The sequence below is a fragment of the Paramormyrops kingsleyae genome, chromosome 15, assembly GCF_048594095.1.
Source record: "Paramormyrops kingsleyae isolate MSU_618 chromosome 15, PKINGS_0.4, whole genome shotgun sequence".
Lineage (NCBI taxonomy): Eukaryota > Metazoa > Chordata > Actinopteri > Osteoglossiformes > Mormyridae > Paramormyrops > Paramormyrops kingsleyae.
This window is the reverse complement of record NC_132811.1, coordinates 2,812,278-2,830,949: the sequence shown is the minus strand read 5'-3', so window position 1 is coordinate 2,830,949 and position 18,672 is coordinate 2,812,278. Positions and strand designations below refer to the sequence as shown.

General features: G+C 51.2%; 1 protein-coding gene across 12 annotated transcripts in view; it reads left to right on the top strand.

Annotated features, from left to right (window-relative positions):
* Positions 1–18,672, top strand: part of LOC111860396 (disks large homolog 1-like) — a 135,736-nt gene that overhangs the window by 41,275 nt on the left and 75,789 nt on the right. For 10 of the 12 annotated variants that reach the window (XM_072699497.1, XM_072699495.1, XM_072699492.1 and 7 more), the window contains one exon: positions 14,005–14,172. In XM_072699497.1, the coding sequence (XP_072555598.1) occupies positions 14,005–14,172 (168 nt within the window). Of the gene's footprint in view, positions 1–2,901; positions 3,208–14,004; positions 14,173–18,672 lie in introns of those variants that run through there. The other 2 variants (XM_072699498.1, XM_072699502.1) reach the window with 2 other exon arrangements.

Genomic DNA, 18,672 nt, shown 5'->3' with positions numbered 1-18,672 from the left:
ATTTGGGAAAATATCAGACTTTATTGTAGCATGATTTGGTGAAAGTGGCATTTTCTCCCTAATATGCTTTTAACATGCGGTGCAATAAGACAACCTTTGTGTGAAATGTCACTGAGATAATAACTAAGCAGGAAGGACTGGACATGAGCCAACAAAAACCAGTAATATTATATTATAATAGAATAATCTGGGTGATGGAGGTGAATGTTTGACTTCCTAAATGAGCTGTGTACTGTTTGCAGTGTTCTATATATCATGTCTGGCAGAAACATTAGTTATTTGGTTCTGTTCACGCGCATTTCACACATGCATTCCGTTCTGCAGAGTTAACGTATGAATCCTGCCAAAACACCCGTCGCAGGTCCGTAATGGGCTTCCGAGCGGCTTCCTGTCATGCGAGGCCGCTCTCTCGCCGCGCTGTCACCTGCGGTCCGGCTCCTGTGCAGCGCTCCGTGTCCTAATTGCGTTTCAGGATTAATGCGGTGACCTCTGACCCCCATGCTTCAGGAACAGATGATATTAGAGAGATTCCCAAAAACCAGTGGGTTATGTGCTGTGGTTTCAGGCCTCCTCCACCGGGGGTCGTCGTGCTCCGGAAATATGCGTGGATGATGGATGATGTGGGCCGCATTTCCGCTGGAGAGCCCTTCCTCTCCCGCGTGCACATGGACCGCGCCTCCTCTTCGCCATGGCCGCCTGCTTGCCGTTCAGTCTGGTTTTGCAGCACCTGCCTCTCCTGCTCCCATAAACGTGGTCTGGAAGCCATGGAGCTCTATGAAGCTCTGCCCCCTCCGGTCGCTCTGTCTGCGTGACATGCTCCACTGGAGGGCAGGAGCTCGTCTGCGCTGCACTTGCTGCGTTATCTTAGCCCGAATTTAGCAGGGTACCCAAGGCGTCATCTGGCTCTTGGATGGAGGCCACAGGCCCGTTCCCCTCTCACTTCCCCTTTTCTGGGCACCCAGGATGGCTGGTCCTTTTTTCCTCTGCCAATCTATTCGGCGGACACTTTTATGACCCTTTCAGTTGCAAGTGAATAGGTTGCAATTACATTCTCTTTGGTTAAAACTAAGCAAAAAAAAACCGCTATCTTTGATATTAGCTTTCAAGGAACAAAGAATTTCAGGATCTCATTTGAAGGGGCAAAGCAATTAGGGATTATCCTCGAAGGCACAAAACACAGTAGGATTACATTTGAAGGCACAAAGCATTGTGGGACTGACTTTTCTTAACCGGTGTAGCCATGAAAAACGCAAGGTTGCTGAGTACTGTAACCTCAGACTGAAATGCTAGACGTGGCCATTTGGACCGGGCAGACATCGCAAGGCAAGTCAGCATTTGTTCGGATTTAAGAGGATCTCTAACAGGATTTAAGCGGATCTATAACAGGAGCAGCTGTGCTCCTTCCCGCTTGTGGCTCCTAATCGCACCTTTGGCAGCGGGGCGTCCGCTCTCTTGCTCAGGGCTCTCGCTGCCTGGCTCCGGGACCATCATCCCCCGCGGCCTCCTCTCTAACTTACCGGGCTGCTTATGAACTCCGAGGGTCTCATCCGACTCCTGTCCAGCTGCTCCTTTGTTTTTGCTGCCAGATATCGTCCATTTGACCGTGAATGCAGACTTGGCAGGACGGCGGGAAGCGGCTTTAAAGCCGCCTCCGTTTAAGACTCGCGCCATATGTGCGGCACGTTTGTATGAGGATGCTTTAGCACACGAGTGTTTCAGTGACCGTTCTCTGAATAGAGACTTGGACCCGAGTGAGACATCTGGATGCTCTGTCCCAGTGCCAGGGCGGGGGAAGCAGATAGCAAAGTGGCGAGCAGGAGAGGCAGTTGTGCTGCCCGGCTTCTCTCCTCTCCTGTCCCGTCCTCTCCCCTCCTCTCCTCTCCTCTCCTGTCCTCTCCCCTCCTCTCCTCTCCTCTCCTCTCCTGTACTCTCCTCTCCTCTCGTGCCGGTAACCCGGAATGCGGATGACTGACGCTCCTTGTATTTTTCGGGCCCTGGAATATGATGGCAAGCGGCACTTTATTTAATCCCCCCCATCCGATTGCTCTGCCTGTCCCTGGTGAGCTTGTGACATGGCCTGAGCTGTAGAGGCACAGCCTCCCCCACCCTGAGTACACAGACAGACAGACAGACAGACAGACACATACACACACACACAGACACATACAGACACATACAGACACACACACACACACACACACACACACACACACACAGAAAGACACACACAGACACATACAGACACACACACACACAGAAAGACACAGACAGACAGACAGACAGACAGACACATACACACACACACACAGACACACACACACACACACAGAAAGACACATACACACACACACACACACACACACACACAGAAAGACACACACAGACACATACAGACACATACAGATACACACACACACAGAAAGACAGACAGACAGACACATACAGACACACACAGATACATACAGACACACACACACACAGAAAGACACAGACAGACAGACAGACACATACACACACACACACACAGACACACACATAGACAGACAGACAGACAGATACACACAGATGTATGTACACACATGCGCATGCAAACAGACAGACAGAGAGACACACGCATGCCCGTGCTTCCCTGCCCCCACCTCCCTCGCTCGCATGCCCCCCACCCCTCTGCCCCGGCCACTATGGCCATGGTTTCGCTGCAGCAGGTGGGGAAGCGGCAGTGAGGGATCAGCCTGTCCGCGTGGCACGGAGTGGCCCGCTGCCGCCCCCACCTCCCCCCTCCCCCCTGACGGGGGGAGACGCACTCTGCCCCCCCGGCTGTGGGGGGGTGGGGGCTGGGGGAAGGAGGGGGGGGCTCTCCGCAGGGCACGCGCAATGGCTCCTCCGGGGCTCCCGCACAAACCGCTTTCCCGCGCGTCGCGTCGAGCCGTGGAGGACGCAGTTCCCGCCGGAGTCGCGGACGAAGGGAGCTCTCCTCCCCCTGGGGCTGCGCGAGCCGCGGAATGAGGCTGGGCGCCTGGTGCGGGCAGCGCTCACAGACGCACCGCTCCAGGATCCGCGCCGCCGTGCCCGCCTGTCCATGGAGGTGCCCCGGCACTGAGGAAGATGTCTCCCAGCATCAAAAACTTGGATTGCTTTTCGCCAATGTTGTGCCACTGTAAAGTCGCATGCACCAGCAGCACAGTGTCGCTAATATTCGGATGCAAGGTGAGTGAGCTCGCTCTCTTCCTCCTGCTCCTCCTCCCGCCGGCTCCGGATGGGATGACGGGCTCAGCCGGAGCACGTGTGCGCGGTACACGCTTGGCGAATAGCCGTGCATCCTGTCCTGGCCCCGCTCTGCTCCCCGTTCTCCGGGCCTGATTACCGTCTGGCCGGGCAGCAGTTCCTGACAAGCTGTGGCGAGAGTAAAGCTGCGCTTTGGCGGGTCATAACTTTGCAGGATGTGCAGTGGGGCTTTTGAGCACTTCCTTAGAAGCGGGTGCGGTGGAGTCCCACTCTCCCCTCGTCCCTGATTTATTTATGAAGTCAGCGTCTGATTGAATAAACAGTCCTTCATTCTTGCTCTTACTTTCTGCCCTGTTTGCCGCCCTAGTTTTCTCTGTCTTCCTCGGTGCGCCGGCTCCAGACAGGCTCAGGGCAGTAGCTAAGTCGGTCCTCGTTACATAACCTCCTGCTCCCTTGCCTGGCCTCACCCTCAGCGCGTTTGGCTGGGAGCAGCGAAAGCGCTCAGCTAGTGTCACGCTGTAAATTCCCCGGTGTTCGCCGCGGGCCGCCCTCTGAGCCGCAGTGAGACTTCCCGGTGGTCTTCATGACGCCCCGAGGAAGTGGACCCTCAGAACAGAGTCAGGGCACTAATCAGCTGGGGGGGGGGGGGTTCAGGGGTAATTTTAGCTCTGTGATGCTTTTTCAGTCCCCCCTCCCCCCCTTCTCTGCTGGCCGTGAGACACGGTGCACTCTGAGTGGACTGGAAGACGCACTGTTCAGGATGTGTGTGCGTGTGTAAACAGCCATGGTCCTCTAAGAACACGCGAGGAGTGAACAGTTAAAACAAATGAGCTTTTGTCACCGTTCAGACTGTGCTAGACCCCGTGTGTTAAACTTCGCTTTTCTGGCAGGCCGGCTTACAGCACTTTCCCCAACGAAATTAGGCTCCCTCCTCCATCCTGTCATATAGAATGTATCTACTGTATAGTTCGATGTTTCGGGAATTTTGGCAGGTTGATGCACAGGAGAAAGATCTGGTGTCACTCGATGTTCCTGGCATCTAGCAGTTTCAGTGTTTCTCTGAGTTGCTTGTAGACTGAGAGCATTGCAGTGGATCCACCAGAAACCACCTATCCTGTAACTCCCTCCTGTGCAGTGACACTGTAATAACTTCTCACTGATACTGCCAGTTGTTTTTTTATAGACTAGCAAATAGCGGATGCAGTTATTTTTCTTGATGTCAAACCACGCTTTTTAGCAAATCACTGTTAGGCACATCGCCCTGGAGCTGCCCTAACCACTGCTGCGTAAATATCACAAGCAAGTCCATGTTTTACTGTGTAACTCAGATGATGGGTGGATGATCAGAGCTGGAGGTTATTCCACAGCAGTAAGCTAAGTGGTTCCATCCTTGACGAGAAGCAGCTGGTGTGCTGAATAGGGAGCTGCTAAGGTCCTCCTCCGCTGTAAACGGCCTGTCACCGTCCCTGACAGAACTCCTGCAGAAACATCCACGCTACCCCGCGCTGCTACTGTAGGTGCTGCTGCTTAAATGGCTTCCCGGTTGAGATCTGTGCGTGTCCCGACTCTGTCGTGGAGGTGGAAGAGCTGTACTGACTATGGGGGGGTCAGTGGGGGGGGGGGGTGAGATCCGATTCTGACCAATCCCGCCACTCGTGAAAATTTTTGGAGGTCCTTGGTGTCAGCATGATGGTTGCAATCCAAGCATTTCTGCACCTTCTTCACCTTTGTGATGATACGCTTTTTTCCTTGTAGTGTTCATTTGATAGTTTGTTTGGGTTTGGGGGCATGTCCTGCAGTTAATGGTTACACCTTTGGCTGTGAAGTTTCTGTGATATCACCATAGCTTGCCCCTTCATATGACACATGCTGTTGGTGTTGACCTACTTGTTCATGTCGTTTCAGATATTTACATAGGAGATGGTTTTAAAGGGCCATGCTTTTTGTTTTACTGAGTAAATTGGGTAAATACTAAATTGCAGGGGACCCTTGTGAGATATCTACTAACACTGATATAACAAACCTGACTGAATTTATCTGTAATTGAGAAATGTTTGCGGTTTTCATCCAGAGCGGCGCGGTTACAGGGGATTTGACCTCAGCTGATTCTTCGCGTTGTTTGGATTGTGTGTTTCTGTTCGGTCATAAATCACCGTAAGTGTTAAGTCTGTGACATCCAGGTGATGTGTGTGTTTGATGCTCTGCTGCGTTGCTTTGTCGTTCGAAATGTCACCATGAACAGTGTGCCGGATATGCAGTGCGAGAGCCTTCTGCTGCCCTGGCTCCTCTCACGCGTATGGACGCCCACGTCCTCCCCCTGTGCCGTACCGTCGCGTTTTGCTGATGTGTTATTCTCCGACGTGTGAAAGCCCATCCGCCTCTTCGCTGTCCGCATGGCTGCCGTGCTCTCTGCCTGTCTGCTGCTATCTGTCTCCGGATGTCCTGGGACCGGGCATTAGAGCAGAAGGGCTTTTAGGTTAGTGAATCACTTTCGTCCCCATGTGTGAATCAGGAGACATGCAGCACAGTGCGGCTGTTCTGCTGGGTGCACGATTCTCCGGGGTATTTATATAAGACAAACAGGCCGGCAACGGATAGTGGTGCTTTGGCCTGGGAACGGCTGTAGGTAGGGTTTGCCGCGCTGTGATTTCACCCCTCCCCAGCTCCTGTCGCCTAATTCCTCTGTGACTTATGGCTTTGTCGCATCAGGGTCTGTGCTCTTGAACACATAGCCTATATGTGAAGATATTTCCAGTGGTGTCGTCTTTAAACGTATAACTCAATGGGGGCATCCGGAGGCAAACCCTTTTCGCCGCAGTTGTCGGTATAGCGGTGCGGTGCTCAGAGGGGAGGCGGGGCCTGGCCAAACTCGGCATGATTGCGATATTTTAGTCCCTCATTCTGGCGCACGTTTCCTGCGCCGTGTATCAGTTGAAATAACTGAGCACCTCGGGTGTTTCCGTAAAAAGCGTGTAATTGCTCACGCACTAACAGTCGCTGTCATCTCCCTGGCAGCAGAATGCCTCGTGTAACGCCGCGCGTGTCCCGGAAGGTGGTCACATGACCACGCGCGTCGGCGGCGCCTGAGGCTCACGGTGCGCCGCCGTCATGTCCCCGCTTCCCGGGCCGCAGGTGCGTCACGCCAGCCACCTGTCAGTCACGCTCCGCCGGGACGGCGACGAACGCGGCCTCGCCCGGCCAGTCGCGTGGCAGCGTGACTCGCGCAGACTCACCATCTGTGCCTCGCGTATCGCGGGGCCTCAGTGTGCCGATCGCTGCCGCCGCCTTTCCTGGGCTGCAGGTTTTGCGAAAGAGGTACATGCAGTTATCTGTGTCTCCTGCAAAGCATCATGGGTTCTCCGTCTCGGGTGTGGCGGCTCCCCTGGGGGTTACTCGTGCTCAGACTCGTGACCACAGCGACCTTGTCAATAGGCCTCTCAGTGAGGCTTGTGGGATTGCGGCGGTCGGGTCCTTTTTAAGCGTTCTCCTTTTTCCATGTGTACTGTGAAGCTCTTTCTCACACAGCTGCTCTGTCTGTTTTTTCTTCCCACTGAGTGACTTTTAGCTGGTTAGGATGGCGACCCAGTGACCAGAGCCGCTGTTATTCTATCTCAACAGAGACTGAGATGGCGTGACGGGGCCTAAAGACGAGGGTCTGGTCATCGGGGAGAAGGGGCCATTGACTAGTTCTCACATATTCCATCTTGCTCTTTATGAGAGAGACTGGTATATACTGGTGAGAGTAAGTCTGATGGTCAGACAACAGAACTGCTGCAGTTAAGGGCCAAATATAGTTACTCGACTGGTCACGGGATTTGAACCCATGATGGCATCTTCTGAGTGGAACATCAGTATGATTGTACTTTTCTGTTGTCATGTCTTTGTGAATCTCTCCATAGGAGGAGTGAGACACTCACTAGCGCAGGAGGAAGGTCATGGATGCAGACTCAAATTCATACATTTATTCAAGATCCCTTAGTGCGGTCATTCAGAGTCTGGCCTGCTATGTTATTAATTAATAGCTGTTTATTAATTAATCTGGGCAGATTACCGAGTCAGTGAATGAGTCACATGCGCGCACTGCCTGCAAGCACCAGGTACTGAGTGCATTTTCTTTATAATGAAATGCCGAAAATCACTGCAGTCCCACACAGTGCACACCTTGCCAGTGAGTTACTGCAGATTCATGCAGAATTACAGCAGGACGATGCTTAAATATCTCATGCTGATGTCCTGATGTCTGAGTCTCTGTCTGTCTGTGTGTCTAATTCGGTGCAGTCGGTGTACAGATGTATCAGACCCCAGCATTCCAGCAGTCAGCCTTTGTGGGGAAAAAGCATTCAAATAATAATAATATAATATAATATAATAAGATGATTACATGATATATTAAGCGCTTCACTTTATCTCTATTATTATTATTATATATTAGCATCCTTATGCACTGAGAGAATGCAGAAAATCCACTGAAAAACCCTCATGATCCTATATGACTCCTGGGACGTTTACATGCCTCACATTTTGCGCAGAAGCCACTGGCCCTCGTGTGCCCTGCATAATGCTGGTGCACGTGCACGCCAGTGTGGGTCTGTAGTTGCTGGTGCACGTGCACGCCAGTGTGGGTCTGTAGTTGCTGGCGCACGTGCACGCCAGTGTGGGTCTGTAGTCTGTCAGGGCCCCGTGAATGGGGGTGTTCTGCAGGACGCACCACGGGGAAAGGGGCAGTTCAGTCTGTGAGATGGGGGCTCACCTGTGTTGTTCATACCCCCCCCCCCCCCCACACACACACACACACACACACACATACACACACTTGGCAGTGCTGTTGGGAGGATCTGGCACTGTTGGGTCTAGCAAGATGGAGGCGCAAACAGCCACTTTGAAATTTCCCTGTTAATGTTTTTATTTCCTGCCAGACCGGAGGACGGAGTGCTCTTAGAGGGTGTAAATGAATCCATCTGGTTTAAAGGTGGAGAAATGTCTGCTGCTTCTGGTTCCTCTTCAGCAGATGCTCCATGGTCTCTCTCTTCGCCCAAGCAGATGGTAGCAGAGCTTCGGAATGGGTGATACTCTCCAGCTTCCAGTGAGAAGACGAGGGGGCTGCATGTACGGGACGTGTTGGTGTTTATGTGAGCACTGGAGGGAGTTTAACCAGGAGGCGCAGATTCTCGCTGGTGAAGCATCAATTCGAGCGTAATGGCGGAGCCGCTGGAGGTCTCGATATGCAGACAGTAAACTGGATATAAGCCCTCACACTTCTACACACGCCTGTACATCCCCATATCTGCAAATGGCAACGCGCCACCTTCTCGCTTCTCCAGTAATGAACAGTTTAGTTTAGCTGCCGCTCCATGACGCGATTTTGTGCTCCTTATCTCCCTCGCGGTCACTTTATCTGAAGAGAGTCTGCTGACTGGTGTGGTCAGCGTGACAGGTCTCTCTCTGGATGATGGTGTGGTCAGCGTGACAGGTCTCTCTCTGGATGATGGTGTGGTCAGCATGACATCTCTCTCTGGATGATGGTGTGGTCAGCGTGACAGGTCTCTCTCTGGATGATGGTGTGGTCAGCGTGACAGGTCTCTCTCTGGATGATGGTGTGGTCAGCGTGACAGGTCTCTCTCTGGATGATGGCACACATCTCCTCCTGAGCGCCGGGCCTGCACGGGGGCGGGGGGGCAAGCTGGCTGAGGGTGCCCGCGGAGCCTCTGAAGGTTAAACATTTATAGAGGCGGTTGGGGGAGCGGGCAGGAGTTCGGCCGAGGGGGGGGCGGCGCTCCATCAAGCTGAGAACGGGTGCTGGGGCTTCCTAAGCCTGGAGGGGGCTTTGAAATGGGATTGTTTTATGGTCATTTTTAAAAAATAACATAATTAATATTTGAAAATGGAGCAAGAGGAAAGTCATGGTAAATTGCTAAAATTTGTAAACTGTCTTATAGTAATCATATCGTACACTGACTGCCTGAGCCCAGCAAGAGATGTGCGTGTGTTTTTACAAAACAGAAACATTGGATTCTAGCGTTGAGCGCCTGTGTAGTTTTTAACATTTTGGGTCTAGTGGCCCCCAGTGGCCCCCGCCAGCCGGCCCTGAGGTTGAAGGTTTGCACGCCGATGCCTCCCAAGCTGCCCCCATGCGTGTCGGCGGCTCTCGGGACCCATCACTGCCGCCCTTCCTGCTTCTGCCTGTCTGCACGAGTCAGTTTCTCTCTGCCGACTCGCTGTCCTGAGAGCAGGGCCTCCCTCGGGGGCTGGGGGGTCGACCCAGAGCCAGTCTGCCACCCGCCTCAGGTGGAGGCTGTCAGGCTCTCAGCAGTCACCCAGTGTTTCTCAGCCCGATTCTCGGGGATCCCCAGTTCATGTTTTTGCTCCCTCCCGGCTCTTGGAGCAAAAATGTGGACCGTTTGGGGCCCCCCGGGGATTCTTTTGAGAAACACTAGTCTAATCATCACCCTGTCTGACATCCCAGGGCAGCCATCTTACTAAGAGCTGGCCGTTAAGAGGAAGAGGGCCTTTGTCAGATAAGCATCTCTTTCAGGGCTTTGTTCCTCTTTATTCAGCCTGAGCTGCTTCACATAAAAGCAGAGGTCATTATTTTATAATAGATAACAGCACCATGACACTGTACTTAAAGACAGTGGGACAGTATGTCACTCTGGACAAAAGCATCAACATGTAGTATTATATTATTATAAAGGAATATAATTCATTTTTTAAACTGAACTGTCATTGCAGATTTCTATGGTTTAGAGCAGGGGTGTCAAACTGCAGTCTTTCCCTGTTCCACCACAAATGATTCAGCTCAACTGCTGTGTGGTAATTAGCACAAGAAGTTGAATCAGGTGTCTTAAACGAGGGGAAACCCAAACATGTGCAGGGTTCCGGCCCCCCAGGACTGGAGTCTGACACCTGTGGTTTAGAGTGTAATCAGTGTAACTAAAACTGATGCATTCTGGGATCTCACATTGTCAGTGTGTGCATGTGTGTGTGCAGTGTGTGCATACGTGTATGGGTGTGTATGAGCCAGTGTGTTTGTGTCTGAGATGTGTGTATATTAGGGACACTGGACAGTTATGTCATGAAAGTGGAATCAACGTTGACTAATCGCTGTTGACTCTGTATTTCAAAAAGTATCGGCTCTCCTCTCCAAATCATTGAACTCGGGTGTTTAGCAGTGGAGACGTGTTCTCTGGAGTGATGAATCATGCTTCTCTATCTGGCAATCCGATGGACGAGTCTGGGTTTGGCAGTTGCCAGGAGAACGTTACCTGCCTGACTGCATTGTGCCAGCTGTAAAGTTTGGTGGAGGGGGCATTACGGTGTGGGGTTGTCTTCTCTGGAGTTGGGCTTGTCCCCTTAGTTCCAGTGAAAAGAACTCTTAATGCCGCAGCATTCAAAGATAATCTAATGCTCCCAACTTTGTGGGAACACTGGGGATGGCCTCTTGCTGTCCCAACATGACTGCCCACCAGTGCACAAAGCAAATGAAGGACATGGATGAGCGAGTCTGATGTGGAGGAGCTTGACTGGCCTGCACAGAGCCCTGACCTCAACCCGATAGAACACCTTTAGGATGAATTAGAGCGGAGACTGTGAGCCAGGCCTTCTCGTCCAACATCAGTGCCTGACCTCACAAATGCTCTCCTGGAAGAATGGTCAAGAATTCCCATAAACACTCCTACACCTTGTGGACAGACTTCCCAGAAGAGCTGAAGCTGTTATAGCTGCTAAGGGTGGGCCAGCTCCATATTAAAGCCTATGCATTAAGAATGGGATGTCATTAAAGTTTATGTGTGTGTAAAGGCAGGTGTCCCAATACTTTTGGCTATATAGTGTATTTATAAAACAACACGGGAAGGACTTTGCAACATGCAACGATTTGTATTCACAAAACTTAATGGATCCGCTCACGACAGACAGCTCATATATTTCTTATATGAACAGAAAGAAGTCGAAACAGTAATAGGCTGCGAATAAGCAGCAAGAGTTCATGCAGCAATAAACCCTGTATGCTGCAGCTTCCATGTAAGTATGAAGGAAGAAGAATGACGGTGTTACACGTGGGCCGGAAACTACACTGGCACCATAAATCTGAAAAAAATTCAAGTCCTGAAATAGAGGGACTATGTATAAAATGTGTTGTAATTTCTACAGGGTGAAACCGAAATGTATGTGGACTTTAATCATGTCTGAATTGTTTGATTTGAAATTTTGAACTGTGCAGCAGAGGGGTAAATCAAAGAAAAATGTGTCTTTGTCCCAAACGTTATGGAGGGCACTGCAAGAGAAAGGCCATTTTGATCTTGATCTATCCCCCCAATAATAAACAAATAATTAACAAATCAGTCAGTGTGTGTATGTGTGTGACTGTGTCAGTGTGTGTGTGTATGTATATGTTGTTTGTGCGTGTGTGTCAGTGTGTGTGTATGTGTGTGTCTGTCAGTGTGTAGGTGTAGATGTGTGTGTCTGCTTGTCTGTATGTGTCTGTGAGTCAGTGTGTGTATACGTGGCACTGTATGTCAGTGTGTGTGTCTGTGAGTCAGTGTGTGTATACGTGGCACTGCATGTCAGTGTGTGTCTGTGAGTCAGTGTGTGTATGCGTGGCACTGCATGTCAGTGTGTGTGTCTGTGAGTCAGTGTGTGTATGCGTGGCACTGCATGTCAGTGTGTGTGTCTGTGAGTCAGTGTGTGTATACGTGGCACTGCATGTCAGTGTGTGTGTCTGTGAGTCAGTGTGTGTATGCGTGGCACTGCATGTCAGTGTGTGTGTCTGTGAGTCAGTGTGTGTATGCGTGGCACTGCATGTCAGTGTGTGTGTCTGTGAGTCAGTGTGTGTATACGTGGCACTGCATGTCAGTGTGTGTGTCTGTGAGTCAGTGTGTGTATACGTGGCACTGCATGTCAGTGTGTGTGTCTGTGAGTCAGTGTGTGTATACGTGGCACTGCATGTCAGTGTGTGTGTCTGTGTCAATATATTTATGTGATGTGTGTCTGCGTGTTTGTGTGTGTGCCTGTGTGTCATGGAGACCTTCTGTTGTTCTCCCAGCTGGAGCAGTAGTAGAGTAAATGGGGCTCCTGTAATTACTCTCCCATTCCTTAATTATGGCATCCCCAGAGAGTAATGCAGCTCAGGCGTCATGGCAGGTGGGTGTTACTATGACGACCCCAGGCCCCAGCCAGGTTTCGGTCGGAGGCACCGTGCGTCCACTGTGAGGCGCTATACAACAGGGTGACGCACACTCCTGATGTCAGAACAGGGGCTTATCAGACAGTAGTGATTTGGTTTGAAGGTGCTGGCTACACCTCATGATGACATGGGGGGGTGTTTTCGAGGCTACGATTTCTTTCCCCTCTGACAGGCAGATAAATGGACACACAGATGGATGTAAACTGTGCGTAAACAGTTTCCCGCTGTTTCGGCGTCACGTTGGGGTGGCTGCTGTACACCTCTGTGTGACCGGATGGGCTGGGGGGAGACATGCAGGTGGCTGGCAAGTGGCCAGCGGCCTTCTGGGAGACGCCTTTAGTTAACGGTGCTGAGCAGACCTGCCGCATGCATACATGTTGGCAGCCGCTGACAGCTGACCTTTAATTAACATCCATCTGCAAATCTAAACCTTGTCCGTTCACAGAGTTCTGGAGGAAGCCTGTCCTCTGTAGCCAATGCAGTCTGAGTCCGGTTTGCCATTCAGGCCGGAACTACTGTCTGCGGTCTGTTTATCTCTCGTGGTCGAAGCCTAGTCTGTGTGGAGAAACAGAAAAGAGGAGAAAGTTTTGTATGGTGACACAAGGTTGTGTTCCTGTGTATGTCTAGTAACTCTAGTTGACGCTTATACCAAATAGCACTCGGGGCTGTTAATTAGCCGCCTGTCCAGCTGCCTGTATTCAGACGGTGATGTGTAACGGGGGCTCCTGAGGTCCGTTCTTGCTTAATTCTAGTTTTTATTTTTTTTAACCCGTGCCTTGTGGTTATGGTACAAAAAAAGAACATGTTGTTATATTTTTGGCCATAACACCCAAGCATAATGCAAGGTGTCGGTCTTCCCTGGCAGCAGCGCGGCTGACGGACCGTTTGGGGCTCCTTTAAAAGGAGTGTTTTCCATATGGGAGCGCGCGCCCCGTCGGGGGGGTGATGAACCGACAGAAGATGGAAGGGAGACGTGCCATGGGGGTGGGCTGCGGACCGGCGCCACGCCGCGCCTTTCGATGGCAGGGGTGTGACCGAGTGAAGCAGCGACTGAGGAACTGTGACATCGTGGGTGCAGCCTTCAGTGTGCTGGCACCGAGGGCCGACTCATTAATGGGCTTGGACCTCGACCACACTTCCCACCTTGCTTTTAGCAAGCAAGCCCACTCTTTCTTCTTCATTAATGTTAGCATGCCCGGGGGGGGGGGGGGGGGGGGGGTAGGCAGCCAGCTGTTCTCCTGACTTGGGAGTTTTTAGTTCCTCTCCTCTGTTGTCATCTGGCTTTCTTTTTTTCATTCTTTCTTTATTTGTCTTCCCTTTTTCCTCTGCATGCTCTGTCTCTGTGTAGAAATGAATTGCATTGAAAGTAGGGTACTTCATTGTTGTTATTATAATGATATTGTTGTTAATATTGTTACAGTTGTTGTTATACCACAGTGCTTATGATCAGCCGGTCCTCCCCCTTTCTCCTGAACAGTGTGGTCCTGAGGGCTTTGTCAGTCCTAAATTCCTGCCCCCCGAACCGCCTCCTACACACCCCCCCTCCCCACCACCACCAGACGACTGCAGGGCATCACCTCTCCCTGTCTCTCCCGCAGAAATACAGATACCAAGATGAGGACACGACGGCCCCCCAGGACCACGGCTCACCGCGCCTCGCTGGCGACCTCCAGAGGCCGGAGCTGGCACAGGCGTCCGAGAAGACCCCCCAGCAGCCAGAGGGCGCTCACATCTTCGTACCCCACTCTCACGTCTCGCCCATGAAGGTAGAGCAGGGGCCTGTCTCCCGCTCTGTCACTCACTGCCTGTTACACACCCCCCCTGCATGTCTCATTGGAACCTCCCCCCCCTTCCCCCCGGAGGTGCACACACACACACACACACACACACACACACGGTCACCCCAGGTGTGATTCAGCAGTATTTCAGTGGAAATCTACTACTCAACCATGAAACCCATTAACCTATCATTATTACAGGTTTAGCAATTTTTTTTATTAGGAAATTTTAAAATGTGTTTTACATCGCCTGCTTTACTTGGAGAAGCGGTTGGTGTTTAATTTACAGAAGTGCTGCATTTAGCAGCATGACAGCACTGCCGTGATGTCGTTTGTACATGCTTCATGGAGATCAGTCTCAGTGTTTATTTTGTTGATGCGGATGGCCATCATTTTCCCATCTGAAACTCCCCGTTAGGGAATCTGCTCAGGCTTGCAGCAGGGGAGCCTGGAATGTAGGCCAGGGCCCCATGCGTAAAGGCACTGGGATGTGACCGCAGCCCATCTAGTGCCGACTGGATGGACACGTGTCCCTGCTCCCTCCGTCTGACTGGCAGGCACCGGGGGGGTCCTGGGCACAGGGTGGGGGAGAGCAGCCGGTTTTGGCCTCTCTTATATTTTCGTTCCAATAACCAGGCAGAACATCTCAGTGGTTCCGATTCTGGCGGTTAAACAGAGTGACTCGCTTTGCACATCCACTGCTTTGCTGCAGTCATTTAAATGACATTAATTAAATATCATTGGTATTACAGAGGAATTCCTTGCTTATTTAGCTACACCGAACAATTATCCACATTCTGTATGTTTGCTCAACTAAAAACCAGTACAGTGAGTTAGCAGGTGTCTCCAGATTAAAGGATGTTCGAGAAGAACATTTAGAAAAAAAAAATTATCATTTCAGGAATGATCTGTGAATGTATTAGACTTGAGCCTTGTCTTCTATGCATAAGTGGAGCAGCAGCCTGGCACTGGAGCAGTGCCCTGGCACTGGAGCAGTGTCATGGCACTGGAGCAATACCCCACAACATTCCTATACCCACAAGTGAGATACTGTAACTGAGTGAAACCCTCCAAGTAACCAGGGTTTCTCCATCGCATTTTTATGTCCACTTAAGTTCCTTGAAATGTACCTTGGACTGTTACTATTATTAATATTTCTCAGCATAAAAACAGAGCTTTATATAGCAAATAGCATGGCTCTTTATAAGCACCACCCTCTCAAATCATGTCTGGGTGAATCCAAGTCCTGGAGCCCCGGAGGAGTCCCGTTTAATCGGTGACTGTTGCACACGGCGCTGCGAGGGAACTGTGTGGCCTTACTCAGGAGTGCAGTGTGAAATGCTGGCCAGCAGGAAGGGTCATTGGGAATGGAGTGTTCACTGTACCATAGCCCACATGGTGCTTTACCGGGTGATACTGGGAATGCAGTGCTCCCTACACCAAAGCCTGCATCAGGGCTTTACCAGGTCATACTGGGAATGCAGTACACCCTACACCAAAGCCTGCATCAGGGCTTTACCAGGTAATACTGGGAATGCAGTGCTCCCTACACCAAAGCCTGCATCCGGGTTTTATAAGGTGATACTGGGAATTCAGTGCTCTCTACACCAAAGCCGGCATCAGGGCTTTACCGGGTGATACTGGGAATCCAGTGCTCCCTACACCAAGGCCGGCATCAGGGCTTTACTGGGTGATACTGGGAATGCAGTGCTCCCTACACCAAAGCCTGCATCAGGGCTTTACCAGGTAATACTGGGAATGCAGTGCTCCCTACACCAAAGCCTGCATCCGGGTTTTATAAGGTGATACTGGGAATTCAGTGCTCTCTACACCAAAGCCGGCATCAGGGCTTTACCGGGTGATACTGGGAATCCAGTGCTCCCTACACCAAGGCCGGCATCAGGGCTTTACTGGGTGATACTGGGAATGCAGTGCTCCCTACACCAAAGCCTGCATCAGGGCTTTACCAGGTAATACTGGGAATGCAGTACACCCTACACCAAAGCCTGCATCAGGGCTTTACCAGGTAATACTGGGAATGCAGTGCTCCCTACACCAAAGCCTGCATCCGGGTTTTATAAGGTGATACTGGGAATTCAGTGCTCCCTACACCAAGGCCGGCATCAGGGCTTTACCGGGTGATACTGGGAATGCAGTGCTCCCTACACCAAGGCCGGCATCAGGGCTTTACTGGGTGATACTGGGAATGCAGTGCTCCTTACACCAAAGCCTGCATCAGGGCTTTACCAGGTAATACTGGGAATGCAGTGCTCCCTACACCAAAGCCTGCATCGGGGCTTTACTGGGTGATACTGGGAATGCAGTGTTCCTTACACCAAAAGCTGTACCTCGGTTTTAAAGTATGTATTTGTATGTTACTGGCTCTTGGCTACCGTCTCTCTTGGTCAAAACGATACATTGTAGCTGATGTCCCTCAAAAAGCATTTCAGATAAATTTGGGATTTCCCTGTTAAATGCTTCTGCAAATATAATGGACCATCTGCTTTAAGTTCCTTGCAATAAGTTAACTATTATTATTGTGTGTTTATTTTCCTTAATTGTGCAGAGTCACGTGATGTCGGAGTGTGGACCTCAGGGTGGATTTATGTGCCGCAACGGTGGCTATCAGGACCATTACTGGCCTTCTAGTACCTGCATACCTGCACTGGGCCTACTGGCCGACCCCAGAATCGTGCCCTTCACTCTGATAAGTGACTGCAGAGCCCGGGGTGGGATCGTGGCTGTCGTGTTGTGGAACCGTCAACCGGAAGAGGTGGCGTGTGCCCTTTGCTTGGGGGGGGGATCCGCGGCCCCATCGCCAGTGTCAGCCCACGCCACTGCGGCTTGGCCTCCCGACTCGCTTCCCGCGCCTCGAGGCTCACGTCTCACTCTGGCTCCCGGCCCAAGCGCTGATGGTCGCCTCGCTGCCTCGGCACTAAGCGCTGATGGTCGGCTCGCTGCCTCGGCACTGACCTGTGGCTCAGCTGCTGGTATTCTCTTCCCAGAGCTCACGACTCCGAAGCTCATAATGGCATGAATCCACGTCATATATGCATTTCCATACATCCATCCATCCATACATACATACATACATATATATATATATATATATATATATATATATATATACATTTATAGACACGCACATACCTACATGCATGCACATACATTTATGCAGCAAGGCACAATGACGGAAATAGATTTACTGGGATTTACTGAGATCCACGTCTCCCTTGCGCCATCTTGTGGTCAGTGTGACCCTTTTGTGTGTCTGCTTACACTGGCACTGCATTCTGTGCGGCCCTGAATGGCTGATCAGCACACTCATCCCATTTATGTCTCCCTTGCATTCCGTTTCTCCTCACTTAAGATTGTTGTTGTGGTTCCCATCAAAAAAAAACAAAAACGCACAAGCACACTGCTGGTTGATACACATTTAAAAATGCATCAGTCATCGCTTGATTTATCTGGCATGTTGTTGGAGTTTGCATGTTCTCCCAGTGTCATTGTGGGGTTTCCTCTGGGTACTCCAGTTTCCCCCTACAGTCCAAAAACATACTAAAGTGAAGTGGAGTTACCAAATTGCCCATAGGTGTGCCCGTGTGAGTGAATGGTGTGTGAGTGCCCTGCGATGGTTTGGCACCCCGTCCTAGGTTGTCCCATGCCTTGCGCCAGACCCCCCTGCAAACTGGAATAGGATTGCAGAAATTGGATGGAGGGATAGATGTTACTGATACGATGAGCTGTGTGTACACAAACCCAACAGTACTGCAGCATGCAGGAAATTCACAGTGCTGATCAGCGGGTCGCTGAAGAATGGCTCTGGGGGCGGTTGTGAAGTGACACATGGGTCCCCTTGCTCTTGGTGTGTCCCCGTGAGGGCAGGCTAGGTGTTGAGTTGCATTAGGGCAGCGTCATAATACTGTCCTCCCTCCACAAGGCCATGTTCATCCTCCAAACCCGTTCGTCTCTTTCTTTCTCCTCGCTTGCCGTTCGTTCTTTCATGCTCTCCCACAACGCGTAACGCTCTTACGCAGTGCAACAGAAGCGTGATAGCGGCATTGTGGGAAGGCGTCGTGTCGGCCGTGGGGCCGCTCCCATTTTGTGTGTGTGGCTCGCGAGGCGCAGTGTCATTTCGAGCTGCTCGTGTCCTCTCCACAGGCTCCCCGTCTCCTTCTCGGCACAGCTAGCCCCTGGCCCCGCTCCGGCTGCCAGATGGCACTGACATCTTGAAGCCCTCTATGCTCCCAAGTTGAGCTAGCCCACGACTGCACTGCACCTGTAACAGCCTGCAGATACAGCCATCAGCCGCCCATTTTAGCAGCGCTCCGAAGCGCGGACTAAGAAAAATGAGTTTTAAAAAAGGAATTCTGAGGGAAGAATGGAGTTACCATGGGTACATTAAAAATGGGGCATCCGTTTTGGGTTTGCTTTGCCTTAGTGTGCATTATCATGAGATTAATCCTGGGAGTCACAGTGGAGTGTTAC